The 13,190-nt window shown below is 35.5% G+C and overlaps 3 protein-coding genes across 3 annotated transcripts in view; 1 reads left to right on the top strand and 2 right to left on the bottom strand.

Annotated features, from left to right (window-relative positions):
• Positions 1 to 13,190, top strand: part of LOC126786402 (uncharacterized) — a 403,094-nt gene that overhangs the window by 117,919 nt on the left and 271,985 nt on the right. The gene's annotated exons all lie outside the window — the stretch shown is intronic.
• On the bottom strand, positions 1,188 to 2,829 carry LOC126787086 (dual specificity protein phosphatase 1-like). The gene is made up of 5 exons (XM_050513020.1): positions 2,627 to 2,829; positions 2,433 to 2,461; positions 2,181 to 2,327; positions 1,882 to 1,978; positions 1,188 to 1,329 (listed from the first exon to the last, which is right to left on the bottom strand). The coding sequence occupies exons 1-5, from the start codon at positions 2,827 to 2,829 to the stop codon at positions 1,188 to 1,190; spliced, it is 618 nt and encodes a 205-aa protein (XP_050368977.1).
• LOC126786389 (uncharacterized) lies at positions 8,653 to 12,875 on the bottom strand. The gene is given in 13 exon segments (XM_050512203.1): positions 8,653 to 9,056; positions 9,202 to 9,294; positions 9,636 to 9,755; positions 10,038 to 10,124; positions 10,216 to 10,437; positions 10,530 to 10,607; positions 10,964 to 11,113; positions 11,192 to 11,305; positions 11,434 to 11,496; positions 11,576 to 11,686; positions 12,159 to 12,272; positions 12,743 to 12,848; positions 12,850 to 12,875. Coding segments are annotated over 13 exon segments (1,344 nt in total). The 3' UTR covers positions 8,653 to 8,996.

The raw sequence follows: 13,190 nt of genomic DNA, 5'->3' as shown, positions 1-13,190 counted from the left end.
TTCGTGCAGCCTCCAAAGTTTGAATTTAATGATCCAAAGACACCTTTCTACACGTCTCCAAGATTCTTGCCTCCTACTAACGTTGAAAAAATGCAGGGTATGTTGGAAAGCTAAATTTCCTTAGTGATTGTAATCCGCATCTCTGCAGCTCATTGCCAGTTGATCTTTGCAAATTATGGATGCGATAATATCGCTTGGTTGCTTCTCACAAGAATGTAGTGTTCAATACTACATGAGTTCATGCAAGAGAATGATAATAGCTTTGCATTGTGTAGTTGGTACCTAATTTAAATGGAATTATGTTTTTCTATATGTTATGACCTGTAGGCTACTCAATTATTTTCTGTGGGTTTTTATTTTTACCAACTTGTAGTTCCTTATTATATTGACTGCATCAAAATTACTAGGGTGCATCGAAGAATTTGAAGCCAATGCTTTTGAAATAGGTCTGAGTTACATCCTACCCAATTGTTCTGAACTTCTGATGATCAGTAGCATGGCTTCGGGGGATGTCTTAATACAAATATGGACCTTTTAGTCAGTAATTATGACCTTGAAGAATATGAGTGAGAGGTGCATATTTGTCTATGTGAAGCGAGAGAGGTGCATTGTTCATCTCTTACACTTTGATAGTGATATTGCATATCTGAATCATTATCATGTTCCTCATAATAACGTGTAAAGCTTCATGAGTTTTAGATGTACTTGTCATTATGTAATTTATGGTGTCATCTTAGGGATGTCAGTTATATGACTTATATCTTAGTATTCCATATATGATGATCACCAACATTATTGCAGGATCAAAGGCAATTGAAAGAGGTCGTCGTCTCTTTAGATGATTTTACCATGAAAACAAAATGCTACTGGACCTTCTCTTGGTCTTCATAGTTCATATGATCAAACCCAGAAAATTGATGAACCCAAAATCAATCTGAAAAAATATGGAATGGAATGAAATGAAACTGAACAAGAACAAGAACTTGAATGATTGAATTTTCAATCTATTACTTAAGTGAGTTTTACAATGGCCGAACACAACATTTTATAAATAAAGAGAACTAGCTATAACCACTACACACCATAAACATGTCTAACCACAACTACACCTTACTGTCTTCTGTAAAATTAACAACCACTAATCACTGTACAATTCTGAGATAAATCAGAATGCTATGAGCCTATGATTAGAAGCAATGTGATTTCATGGAGGAAGTGAGGAAACTGGCATTGGGAGATGCCCGTGGTCGTCTGCTCCGCACATGTTCAAGAGCTTCATTTAGACTCATACCATGTCTTTTCATCAGATAAGCAAGAACAATAGTCACACTGCACGGTTAGAGATAAATAAGTCGAGCTTCATCTCAAAAAGTCCCAAATTGTAATAGTGCTTAAGTTCCAGTTATATGAAGCAATAAACATGCAAACTTTTCTCACTCATAAGTTAATTAGGGTTGGGTACAATTCAACTCTGATTTATGTTCAAATAAAGTAAGGTCAAACCAACTAACTTGTGACCTTGGGATCAAGGTTAGGTCAAATTACACAGAAATTTTAAGTACTAAAAAAATGTTTTGTTTTCATATGATGAGGAGAAATATCAAAGGTTAAATAAAAGTTGGGCAATTGAAACTACATATTGTTCTGATTTATATCAAAGGTTTACATTTAATAAGCATCAGTTTTCAGAGTTCATAAGAATAAGAGATACTCAAGATTATATTATAAACATAAAAGGAAAAATTTGTAGAGGTCATGTATAATCATATTTCAAGGATACACTGTTACAGAATAGGACAGTGCTTGTCATTAAAAGTGGTATTCTTTTCATACAACTAAGATAATCTAGAAATAATAGCTTAGAAAGGGCGAGACAATTACCTCCTAGATTTTCCCACAAAGCAATGAACCAACACACTACCAGATCTTTTAGCTTCTTCAATATAATTGAAACATTCATCAAATTGTTGTTTTAGGTCTTATGATATGCAGTACATTTTGATTAATTGAAGGCATGGGGCGTCATTACTTATCAAGTCCGAACAAAGCTGAACAATTATCACAACTATACAAAACAAAAGGACAGATCATGCAAACTGGAGTTTAGCAACCTAGTAGAAAGAGTAGAGCAATATAAAATTGAAAGATGACAAGCAGTGATTACCATTCAAGTTCCTTACACACATATTCATTTGAATAAGTAGGAGCCAATGAACTAGCCACGGTCAAAATGTGAGTGAAGTTCAAATTGTTAAGTTCATCTCTGTTATGTGTAGCTCCAATTGAACCCAAGAAGAGACCATGCGAAATGAAGACACCAAAAGACCCTCAACTGCTGAATATCGAGCACTATAAAAATAATTCAAAAAATCAATAATGTAAATGACTGATAAAGTCAATTCACATGATCAAAGAACCTCTTCAATCTTTGCTTCCTGAGGGATTCATCCATCGGATGTCCCTACAAAGAGTACATCAACCAAAGTGAGTGGGATTTCATATCATCATCGATTCGTTGGGACAATTAGATCGAGAGTCATGAAATTGAAGGGATTAAAGAACAACTCATAATTATAACATAATCAAACAAACACCCAAGAAGATGATTCTCTAATCAAACAAAAACCCAAGAGAGGGAGAGACCTGAGAGCCCAAGAAGATGATTCTTTGGAGGAGAAGCATGTTGGTGGTGTCAAGCTCTTCGAATCTGGGGACGTGTGGTGGAGCAGCAGCAGCAACAGCATCTGGGAAATTAAAATCCCAATTGGTGGACAAGGTGGGTCTCTTGTGCTTGACAATGAAGCCGCTTTGACCAGACCGACGCGCCATGCTGCGGGGGTGGGAGAGGGAGGCACCGATGGAAGAACCCAGATCTGAAGAGTGAGATCCCTTCAAAAAGAAAAGAAGAAGAGTGAGATTTTTTTTAATTTAGGAAAGAAGAAGTGAGATTAAATGAAGGATGAAACGAAACTTCTATAATTTTCGTTTGAAATTTACCCCCAATTTTTTGGCGGAATAAAGGACCGCCATATTTGAGAGATAAATTCCAAATCAGAAGTGTTGTGGGGCGCTATTCAGATCGTTAGATCTGACCCTATCTAACGGCTTAGATAGTCAATCTGCGCCATGTCTCTTTATTGGTTGATGTGTTGTTTTGTTAAATCCATGTATTTGTTATGTTTTCTTTTCGTTTTTGTTATTATATTATCACTTTCATTCAACATAAATTTCTCTTGATTATCCCTCATTCCCTTGAGCCACTTAAATGGAATGAAATTATGAAATTATTGCATAGACTATAATGCTAAGATACATGTTGATTTAATAATTTAAAGTAACATATTTTTTTCTAAATTAGTCGCAATCTTCATTCAATTTTACTCATCTAATTATTATACTTAAATTTTAAATTTAATATTAATATCACTGTCACTTAATTAGTCTTGAAGAAGACGAAAGCATGATGCTTAGTCTTTTTTATTTTATGACCTTCAATTGAAATACGCTATCAATACTATATATATACATAGAGGAAAACTTGAGTTTTCAATTAGAAAAGTGGGCTTTCAGATTAATTAACACACCCTTGAATCTCAAAATGTATGTATATTACAGTACACTATTAAAATTTAGGATGGAACGAGCATCATTTTGTCGTCTAATAGTCAAGAAAACCGAAAAAAAGTGTACTTTAACTATCTAAATACCCTTTGACCCCTGCCCTCCAAAAATATGTTTCCATCACGGATAGGGGGTCTGTATAGAGAATTGAATATCCAATATTGATCCTTGGTTAGATCGATGTAGATATCAACGTTTAATATAATTATATAGTAAATGAACGAAGATTAAAAGTTTCCTTATTCATCGATTCATATATTATTAATAAGCTAAATAATCGAAGTAACTATATATGAATTCCCTAATTAGATTTAGAAAATTGACTATTGAATATCGATCCCTAATTAGATAGATTTAGATATCAAGATTTAATATAATTATCTAGTAAAAGAACAAAGCTTTAAAGTTGTTTTCATATTCATCGATACATATATTATAAATAAGCTAAATAGTTTTTTTTAAACTAAGGCTACAAATTTTGGGTAAGTTCATCAACTCAACCTAATTCAAGCGACGAGATAAAAAGCCGTCGCCTCAATCCAACGGTTGGATTTTAATTTTAATAATATTAATCACATGAATCACAAAGTGCCTACTAATGTGGTATAACCTTTATAGTTTATTTTATGGAAATGTATATGATTACAAATGAACTACACTCCCAAAAAAAATTGAAAAAATCAACGTAGGATATCGTTCCCATAGTGTCTTATAGCCGTGGTAGAAATTCATCAATTTTCGCTAACGTTTGAGTGTCGATTCAGACGATTAGATATTTATTTCTCATTTATTTCTAAGGACCCATGTGTCACCCGTATATAATTATCCGTAAAATTTAGCATTAGTCGATATAGCGCGCCACTAAGAGCGCGTGGTATTTTTTTTGAAATTGTTCGGGCATCTGAACTATTTTAAAGGGTTTTTAAGGTTTTGAAATCAATTGAAAAATAAATCAGAAAATAGGTGAACAAATAAATGGCCATAGTGTACTATAACTGTGGTATAAAATTCATCAGTTTTCAGTAACATTTGGCTACATCCATACGATTAACAATTTATTTCTCATTTCTTTTTAAGGGTGGTTGCATTACCTGAATTTAGTTGTACGTAAAATTTTACATGAGTAGATAGAGTGCATCACTAAGAGCACATACTAATTTTCGCGGAATCTGTTGGGCAAATGAGCTATTTTTAAAGAGTTTTTAAAGTTGTAAAATCAATTGAAAAAATCAAACATAAATGAATATAAATAAGTGGTCACAATCACGCCACGTGTCCCTTCATTGACTTTTATTTATTTTCATATGATCTAAAATCATCAAAAATAAATCCATTGCTCAAAAAAATCTCCAACAATTATGGTGATTTCGTGATACTATCCTCTATCGATGCATGTGAAAAATTTGAAATAATTTTAACTGTGCACACGACTCCATTTGGAGAGGTATTATGTTAATTAGGGTTGACCGTGTCAAACTATACCCGAACTAAGATGAAAATTGGTGAATTTTGAACCGTAACCATATTTTAGTGTGGCGATCACATCCAACGGTCAGAGTTTCATTTTGAGAGTATTAATCACTTGAATCACAACATGTCTATTAATGTAACATAACATTTATAGTTTGTTTTATGAAAATATATATGTTTACTAACTAACTATACTACCTAAACAATATTTGAAAAATCAACCGTCATATATTGTCGTCATAGTTTCAATATATGTGGTAGAAAATTCATCAGTTTTCGATAACGTTTGGGTTAAGATCCACCCAATTAACTCTTTATTTCTCATCTCTTTCTAAAGGCGGCTATGTTACCCGAATATAATTATATGCAAAATTTTACATGAGTAGTTAGAGAGCATCACTAAGAGTGTGTACTAAATTTCGCGAAAATTTTTGGGTATATAATCTATTTTTTAGAGCTTTTAAAGTTACAAAATCAAATAGAAATGAGGTTTACAAATTAGTGCTCATAGGCTCGTCACGTGTCCTTTATGTGACTTTTATTTATTTTTATATGGCATGAAATCTTCTAAAAATCATCAAAAATAGCTCTATTGCTCGAAAAAGTCTCCAAAAATTATAGCGATTTTGTGATAATCCCCTATGTCGATACATGTAAAAAATTTGAAATAATGTTAACGCGCACATGCTCCATTTGGAGAGGTATTATGTTAATTAGGGTTGACTGTGACAAATGAGACCCGAACAAATATGAAAATTAGTGAATTTTGTATTGTTGCCATATTTCATTATGACTATCACATACAACAGTCAGAGTTTTTCATTTTGTGAATTTTAATCACGTGAATCAGAACATGCCCACTAATGTGTTATAACCATTATAGTTTGTTTTCTACAAATGTATATGTTTACAATCTAATTATACTTCCGAAATAAAATTTGAAAAAAATCAACCGTAGGATATCGTTGTCATAGTGTACTATAGTTGTGGTAGAGAATTCATCATTTTTCGGTAACGTTTAGATCTCGATCCACACGATTAACTCTTTATTTCTCATTCTTCCTAAGGGCGGTTGCGTTACTCGAATATAATTATATGCAAAATTTTACATGAGTAGATAGAGCGCGTCACTAAAGCGCGCACTAATTTTTGTGGAATTTTTCGGACATCTAAGCTATTTTTAAAGACTTTTTAAATTTGCAAAATCAATTGAAAAATCAAATAGAAATGAGGTGTACAAATTAGTGCTCATAGGCTCGTCACGTGTCCTTTGTGTGACTTTTATTTATTTTTTATATGACCTGAAATCTTTTAAAAATCATCAAAAATAGCTCAATTGCTCGAAAAATTCTCCAAACATTATGGAGATTTTGTGATATCCCCTCTATCGACGTATATAAAAAATTGTAAATAATTTTAACCGCACACAAGGCTCCTTGTGGAGAGGTATTATGTTTATTAGGGTTGATCGTGTCAAACGAGATCCAAACGAATATGGAAATTGGTGAATTTTGTACCCTAGCGATATTTCAATGTGGCTATCACATCGAATGGTTGAAGTTTCATTTTGTGAATTTTAGTCACGTGAATCATAACATGATCACTAGTGTGCCATAACCATTAGTTTGTTTTATGGAAATGTATATGTTTACAATTATACAACTGAAATAAAATTTGAAAAAAATAAACCGTAGGAATTTGAAAAATCAACCATAGGATATCGTTGCCATAGTATACTATAGCTGTGGTAGAAAATTCATCAATTTTCGGTAACGTTTTGGTCTTGATCTATATGATTTAACTCATTAATTCTCATTTATTCATAAGAGTAGTTACATTACCCGAATATAATTATATGTAAAATTTAAACACGAGTAGATAGAGCGCATCATTAAGAGCGCGTACTAATTTTCACGAAATTTTCTGGGCATCTTAGCTATTTTTGAAAAGCATTTAAATCTTGCAAAATCAATTAAAAAATTAAACATAAATGAGGTGTACAAATTGGTGGTCATAGGTGCGCCACGTGTAATTTATTTGACTTTTATTTATTTTCATATGGTCTGAAATATTTTAAAAATAATCACAAATAGTTGAATTGTTCGAAAAATTCTCTGAAAATTATGTTAATTAGGGTTGACTGTGTACACGTTTATGCATCGATAATTTTTAATTATGCACACGGCTCCGTTTAAAGAGGTATTATGTTAATTAGGGTTAATCATGTCAATCAAAACCTGAACGAATACAAAAATTAATGAATTTTATACCATAGCCATATTTAAATGCAGCAATCACATCTAATGGTTATAGTTTGATTTTTTAAGTTTAGTAAGTGAATCAAAACATACCTATGTGGCATACCTGCTAATATGGCATACGACAGAGTATAAATTTGTGAAAATGTATACGTTTACACTTTACAAACTATTTATTTCATTTTCAATAACTTGAAATTATTTTAGAATAAGAGAAATCCGTAATGATGGTCACACATTCACATCCTTGTCTTTAAACTTTCTGAAAATATTATTTAATAAATTTTCTTGAATTTTATTTTGCAGATCAGATTATCAATTATAAATAAAATTAAAATCCATTATAAAAAAACAATTTCAAAGATGGTTTGGGTATTGAGGCCCAATAGGTAGGTAAACCCAAAGACCCAGCCTCATCTTTTTTTGGTTCTGCACCCAATCATCCCTGCTCCCTACGAAATACATCGCCGCCGATCTCGTTCGCCGATCATCGTCCAGAAGGCCACCCCAATCGGCTCCCCTTCGCGTCCGGATGCTCCTATTGGGTCCCACCTCAGCCATTGCTGCTCGCTGTTAACTACTTAGTCGGCAGATTGGCTGATATGCTCTCCGATGAGAAGTCCCTCTCTGTCGCCACCGACCATGGCTGGCCCAGTTCTGGCTTTTCATCAATGGTATGGTTTCGAAATCGACCCCTTCAATATTCTGGTTCTCATGGCACCAGAATCGGTGTACTTGAGCTCGATCTCTGGTGGCACGAGGAGCTTCTCGATTGGGATTTTGAATTGGGTAAGGAAATTTTCGAGTGCTGTTTCGATGTGGGATTTTGGTAGCAGATGGGCTCTGAGATTGAGAGGGGTGGATTTGGCCATTTGGGGGAGGAGAAGAAGATGGAGACCAGAGAGCATGGGGTCGAGGAGACGAGGGAGAGGAGAAGAAGAAACATTCACCCAGCCACCTTTAAAGAAAGATCACAATGGTAAAACGCTAAGTAACCATCTACTAACGGGATCAGTTTTCCCCGTCTCCCCACTTGTTATGTGACACCATCTACTAACGGGCCGTGTACCAAATAAGCTCTCCAAAAATTAAGGTACAACACTCTAGGCTGAGAGAGTAGTATTAAACTCAACAGCACCAAAGTTACAATTTCTTAAGGTAAAGTGACTGGAATTCTATCAAATGAACTGTCAACTATGGAGAACAAAATTGTTTGCCTCTTGAAGCCGTTATCCTCTTTGACTCGAGATATCCATGTAGTAGCTCCCTTCCAATAAACTGAGCCATCAAGCTGATAAAATAGTAACAGCAATACATCATTACAAAAAATTTAGTCGGTGACCCTTATGAAATCATTTAGTAATTTGAAATTTGAAATTGTCCGATGAACGCACGCAGAAACAAAGGATAGGAGTTCTGCTGCTTCTAATAATAGCTTAAAATCCGTTATACCTTCTTTCGAAAAAAAAGAAAAAAAAAAGAGATGAATGCCACTGCTGCTGTATCTTGAGGAATTGCAGCAAGGGCCTGAGACTGACATACCATACTTCTTGCATTGAATTATTGCATTTCCTCAACTTCCATGTAGACATTCCATTTCATACTCATGCTTGTCAGCTATACTCATCTACAAATCTTTGTTCTACATTACATGGCTTTTAAAACCTCTCCAAGAACTAGTCCCCACTGAGTCCAATGGGAGCCACCCTACAATAGAGAATCCAATAAAGCAACTGACATTCAGGAACAGTAACTGTATTAGGTGTATCTGAAGGCCATAGATCATACTTCAAAATTTTCCAAACATTAGTTCTTCAAGGAGGAAAATATTTCATATCAAACACGCACTTACCTGGCAAAATACAGCAAATGGCTCTCTTAATGGTCCATCGCATGAGAGCTCACTTGTACTCCCATCAACAAAGGTTCCGTCAGCAAAGATGACCTGAAAGATGCAACCAATTCAATTTATCGAAAATGAAATCATAGCAGTTCAATTTCTATTTTCTAGTATACTATAACTGCAACTTCTGAAGCAAGTTTTGCCACTTCTGTTGACATAATTTGTCTACCTAGTGACCCAATTTCAATGATGAGAAGATTCCATAGTTTTAATATGCAATATTTGCCTTCTAAGTAAGGTAACTAGTGAAAGGCTTAATGAACTTGAAATAGATGCAATGCAGGTATTACAGGATACTTGCTTCTGTTGTTGCCGGATATGCAATATAGAAAATTTCGGTCTAAAACATTGTGCAACTGAATGCGGAGTTAATGTGGCCAGACCTCTGATGCATATCCTGGAGTTGTACCCGCAATAGGTTTGGTAAATGAACCGACTGGGGAGCTCCTCTGCACAGCCTCGCAGAAAGCAAAAAGGCGCTCACGACTGCCAAGCTGTACGGCCTGAAAGGAATTACGTAACATTAAGGTTTGCTTAATTATTTCACAACTGCCTTATGACCGTACAACACAATCACCTTGCATTCAGCAACATAAAGTCTATGATTTCTATCTGATTAAATAAACAAATTAGCAGAATTTATATAGATAAAACTAATCAACTGCTTGCTGCATATAGGTCATTGTTAGTCCCAGACCATGACCATTCGTGCAGAGCCTTAAAACTGTAGTCTCAAATGTTTTTAGACATTCACTTAGAAAGGCCATAATATAGATCACAATAACCTGCACTGTGTCATGGCGAGGAATACGAGAAAGTGGCTGCACCTTATACCCTTTGGAAGCCATAACTTCAGCAGCTAGGAATGTTCCCTATTATTTAGAGAGAAAACTACAATTAGTTACAATTTGAACTAGTGAAAATCAGACGTAAAAGTTAAACCACAAGTGGAGATTTCAATACCTTGATAGCCTCGCCGACCATTTGAGGTGAAAGGAACAAACCTTGAAAAAACGCTCTCATAACATGACCAGGAGTTGAGCCAGAATCAACTCCAAGGCCAGGTGCAGACAGACGAGCTGCTGCTGCTTTTACCCATCTTTCCCTTCCTGCGACGTATCCACCACATGGGGCTATAGTTCCACCAGGATTTTTTATCAAACTGCCTGCAATTAAATCTGCGCCCTGAACAGATAATAGCATTTTATTTCCTTCAACCGTACATTTGTTTTCTTACAAAATAAGAATCTAAAATTGATACTAAATATATGACGCACCACCATTGGAGGTTCAATACTTTCCACAAATTCTCCATAACAATTATCCACCATGACCAGGCACTTGGGATTCTGCACCTGTTTAATAAAAGAGGAAAGGTAGTCTAGAGATTTCAGGACAATGGAAATCGGACAAGAAAAGAGATGGCAAAGCTAACAAATACAAATTTTATCAATATAGAATATATCAATTTCTGAATACTGCAAAATGACATATTAGGTTAACAATAATAAGGAAAGTGCCAACAAGAGGCTCACGATACCCTGTGTTCTGGTTAATCTATGATCAAACCCGAATAAAGAGCATTTGAGTAGAACAACAATATCTTTATTCAATAGAGATTCCAATTTTCCCCTTGTTGCAGTGTTCACTTTAAGACGCACTCTCCCTAGAAAGCCACTCACAAGGTATCAAAACATTTTTAAAAATTCACCTTTATCATCTCAATTGCACGCCTTATGTCATTCACACTTAAACTCTGACGCCATGAATAACCACATGATCGCTGTATGAGTGCGCATTTTGTTTCAGGTTTCAAAGCATGCATAAGCGCATCCCAGTCAAGGCCACCATCTTCAGCAAGCTAAAATGACACCAAAAGTGGTAAGTTTAACAAAGCACAGCCAGAAATCTTAATGAACTGGTATCAGTAAGAACATACTGGAACTTCACGATATTTCACTCCAAAGTCTATCAAGGATCCCATGCCATGAGAGTCTCTCTTTCCAATAACCTCCTCCAAGGTGTCATAGGGAGGACCAGCAACTGCCAAAAGCTGACATTTAGATTAGTATATAGTCTGAATCATGGTCCCTGGCCTATGCACAGTAGATGAAGAAAAAAGATAGGATTGCAGATAGACTTTCAACACAAAGTCCACCCAACCTCTACATAATAGCTCACCTCATCTCCTGGCCTTAGAAATGCAAATAGAGCACAAGTTATAGCATGAGTTCCTGAGAAAAACTGAAGGCATTGGAGAAAGGAATTAACAAAGTATTGTAAGTACCTCTACAAAGTAAACACAAAACTTTGTACCACAAACCTGTGAGCGAACTATTGCGGATTCAGCACCTACAATTTCTGCAAAAGCTTGGTCAAGAGCTTCACGTCCTCCAGCTTCATCGTGACCATAGCCAGTACTTCCAGCGAAGTGCTGAGCTTAGACAAGAAAATAACAAGGAACACTATATCAGACATTTATCATTTCATAGTTATGACCAAACATAACAAGCCACAGAGAAGGGGCATTCTAAATTTTCATTTTTAAGTATATACAATTCACCTTTTATAAAACCATTGTGTTATATAAACATGTAACAGTAAGGCATCATTATGATTTATATGTATGCATTCCATGGATATAACAAACTGTAAATGAATGTTTGAACAGTATCAAATCGATACATGCCACTACATAGTAGGCTAGTAGCATAGTACACATAAACATGCAAGAGCATCAGATGCACAGTGAGAAATTCTCATAACATGGCAAGGCAACAGATATGTGCTTCCTTCCCAAGGTTAAAATTTATATCAAAAGCACTCAAACAAGGGTCTCACATCCAAGTCTAATGTATTAATAACCATGTCGAGCTATACGCTCGAATAAAGTAAAGCCTACTCACATGAGATCCAATTCGGGCATTCTGGAAAGCTTTAAGAACCCGGCTGGTATTGCGTGCTACCAAATTATCCACAGCTCTGAACTCTGAATGCAAGGAATCCACTGCTTCCGCAACCTGCATTACACAAAAAATAAAAAATAAAAAAAAAGCCACTTGGGTCATTTTCCCACCACTGGTTCAACACAAAACTCAGCTCTATACCTAATAAAACATATATACAAGGACTACTATGTACTTCTATGTAGATAAAGGCTTGCTGTATACAGAAGATGGGTTTGCTTGATCATAGACCATATCAAATAATCATCAATATGTGATCAGAATTAGTTTATCCAGCTTAATCATAAGACGAAGATACGAAATTGTGATTCTTTTCTAGCTTGCTCACATGTTCTCAGGAATTAAAACAAGACACTGACGGATTTGAGACAACATGAGTAGCATTTGATAAGTCACACTTCTTGCATCATTCATAGTTTCACACTTCATCTAACACTAGCAGTAGGAAATTAGCATTTTAACATTCAAACAGGAAAACAGAACCAAATGAACATGTGGATATGATGAACATAAGAGCAAGTTACCTCCGTAACAAAAGGACTGTCTCTCTGGGAATAATGGAGTTTGGTCGGAACAGACACGGAGACTGGAGAAGCGAAAAGAGTAGTGGCCATGGGTGTAGAAGCTCTATAAGGAAGCGCAGGACAAGGCCCACATCTCTGAACTAGTTGGTTTGTAGTTTTGAAGGAAGACGCTGAATTGTCTATGGATTTCCGCACTCTGTCGTTTTAACCAAATCAAGCCGTAACAGGGCGTAACTTGTCAAGTTTACCTGTTTAGAACTGCAATAATTTTTCCTACTGGTTAAGATTCAAGCTTATTTCCTATATACTATTTCCCAATGCACTGTTTATCGGCTAATGAACAGTGTCAAATCCAGCGGAACAGTCGGCGCGCTTAATCACTTTCCCGTGTAATTATCAGCTCCGTCTGTCGGCCTCTACGGCTCGGCTAGGCAAGGCATGGCTTGGC

This window comes from Argentina anserina, chromosome 3 (assembly GCF_933775445.1).
Source record: "Argentina anserina chromosome 3, drPotAnse1.1, whole genome shotgun sequence".
Lineage (NCBI taxonomy): Eukaryota > Viridiplantae > Streptophyta > Magnoliopsida > Rosales > Rosaceae > Argentina > Argentina anserina.
The sequence above is the reverse complement of the archived record's forward strand: the minus strand, read 5'-3'. Positions and strand labels throughout refer to the sequence as shown.

Coding starts and splice junctions, on each gene's coding strand:
- LOC126787086 (XM_050513020.1), bottom strand. CDS start 2,829: ATGGCGCGTCGGTCTGGTCAAAGCGGCTTCATTGTCAAGCACAAGAGA. Junction 2,328..2,432: donor ATGGATGAATCCCTCAGGAA/GCAAAGATTGAA, acceptor TCAGCAGTTGAG/GGTCTTTTGGTGTCTTCATT. Junction 1,979..2,180: donor TTATTCAAATGAATATGTGT/GTAAGGAACTTG, acceptor GCATATCATAAG/ACCTAAAACAACAATTTGAT.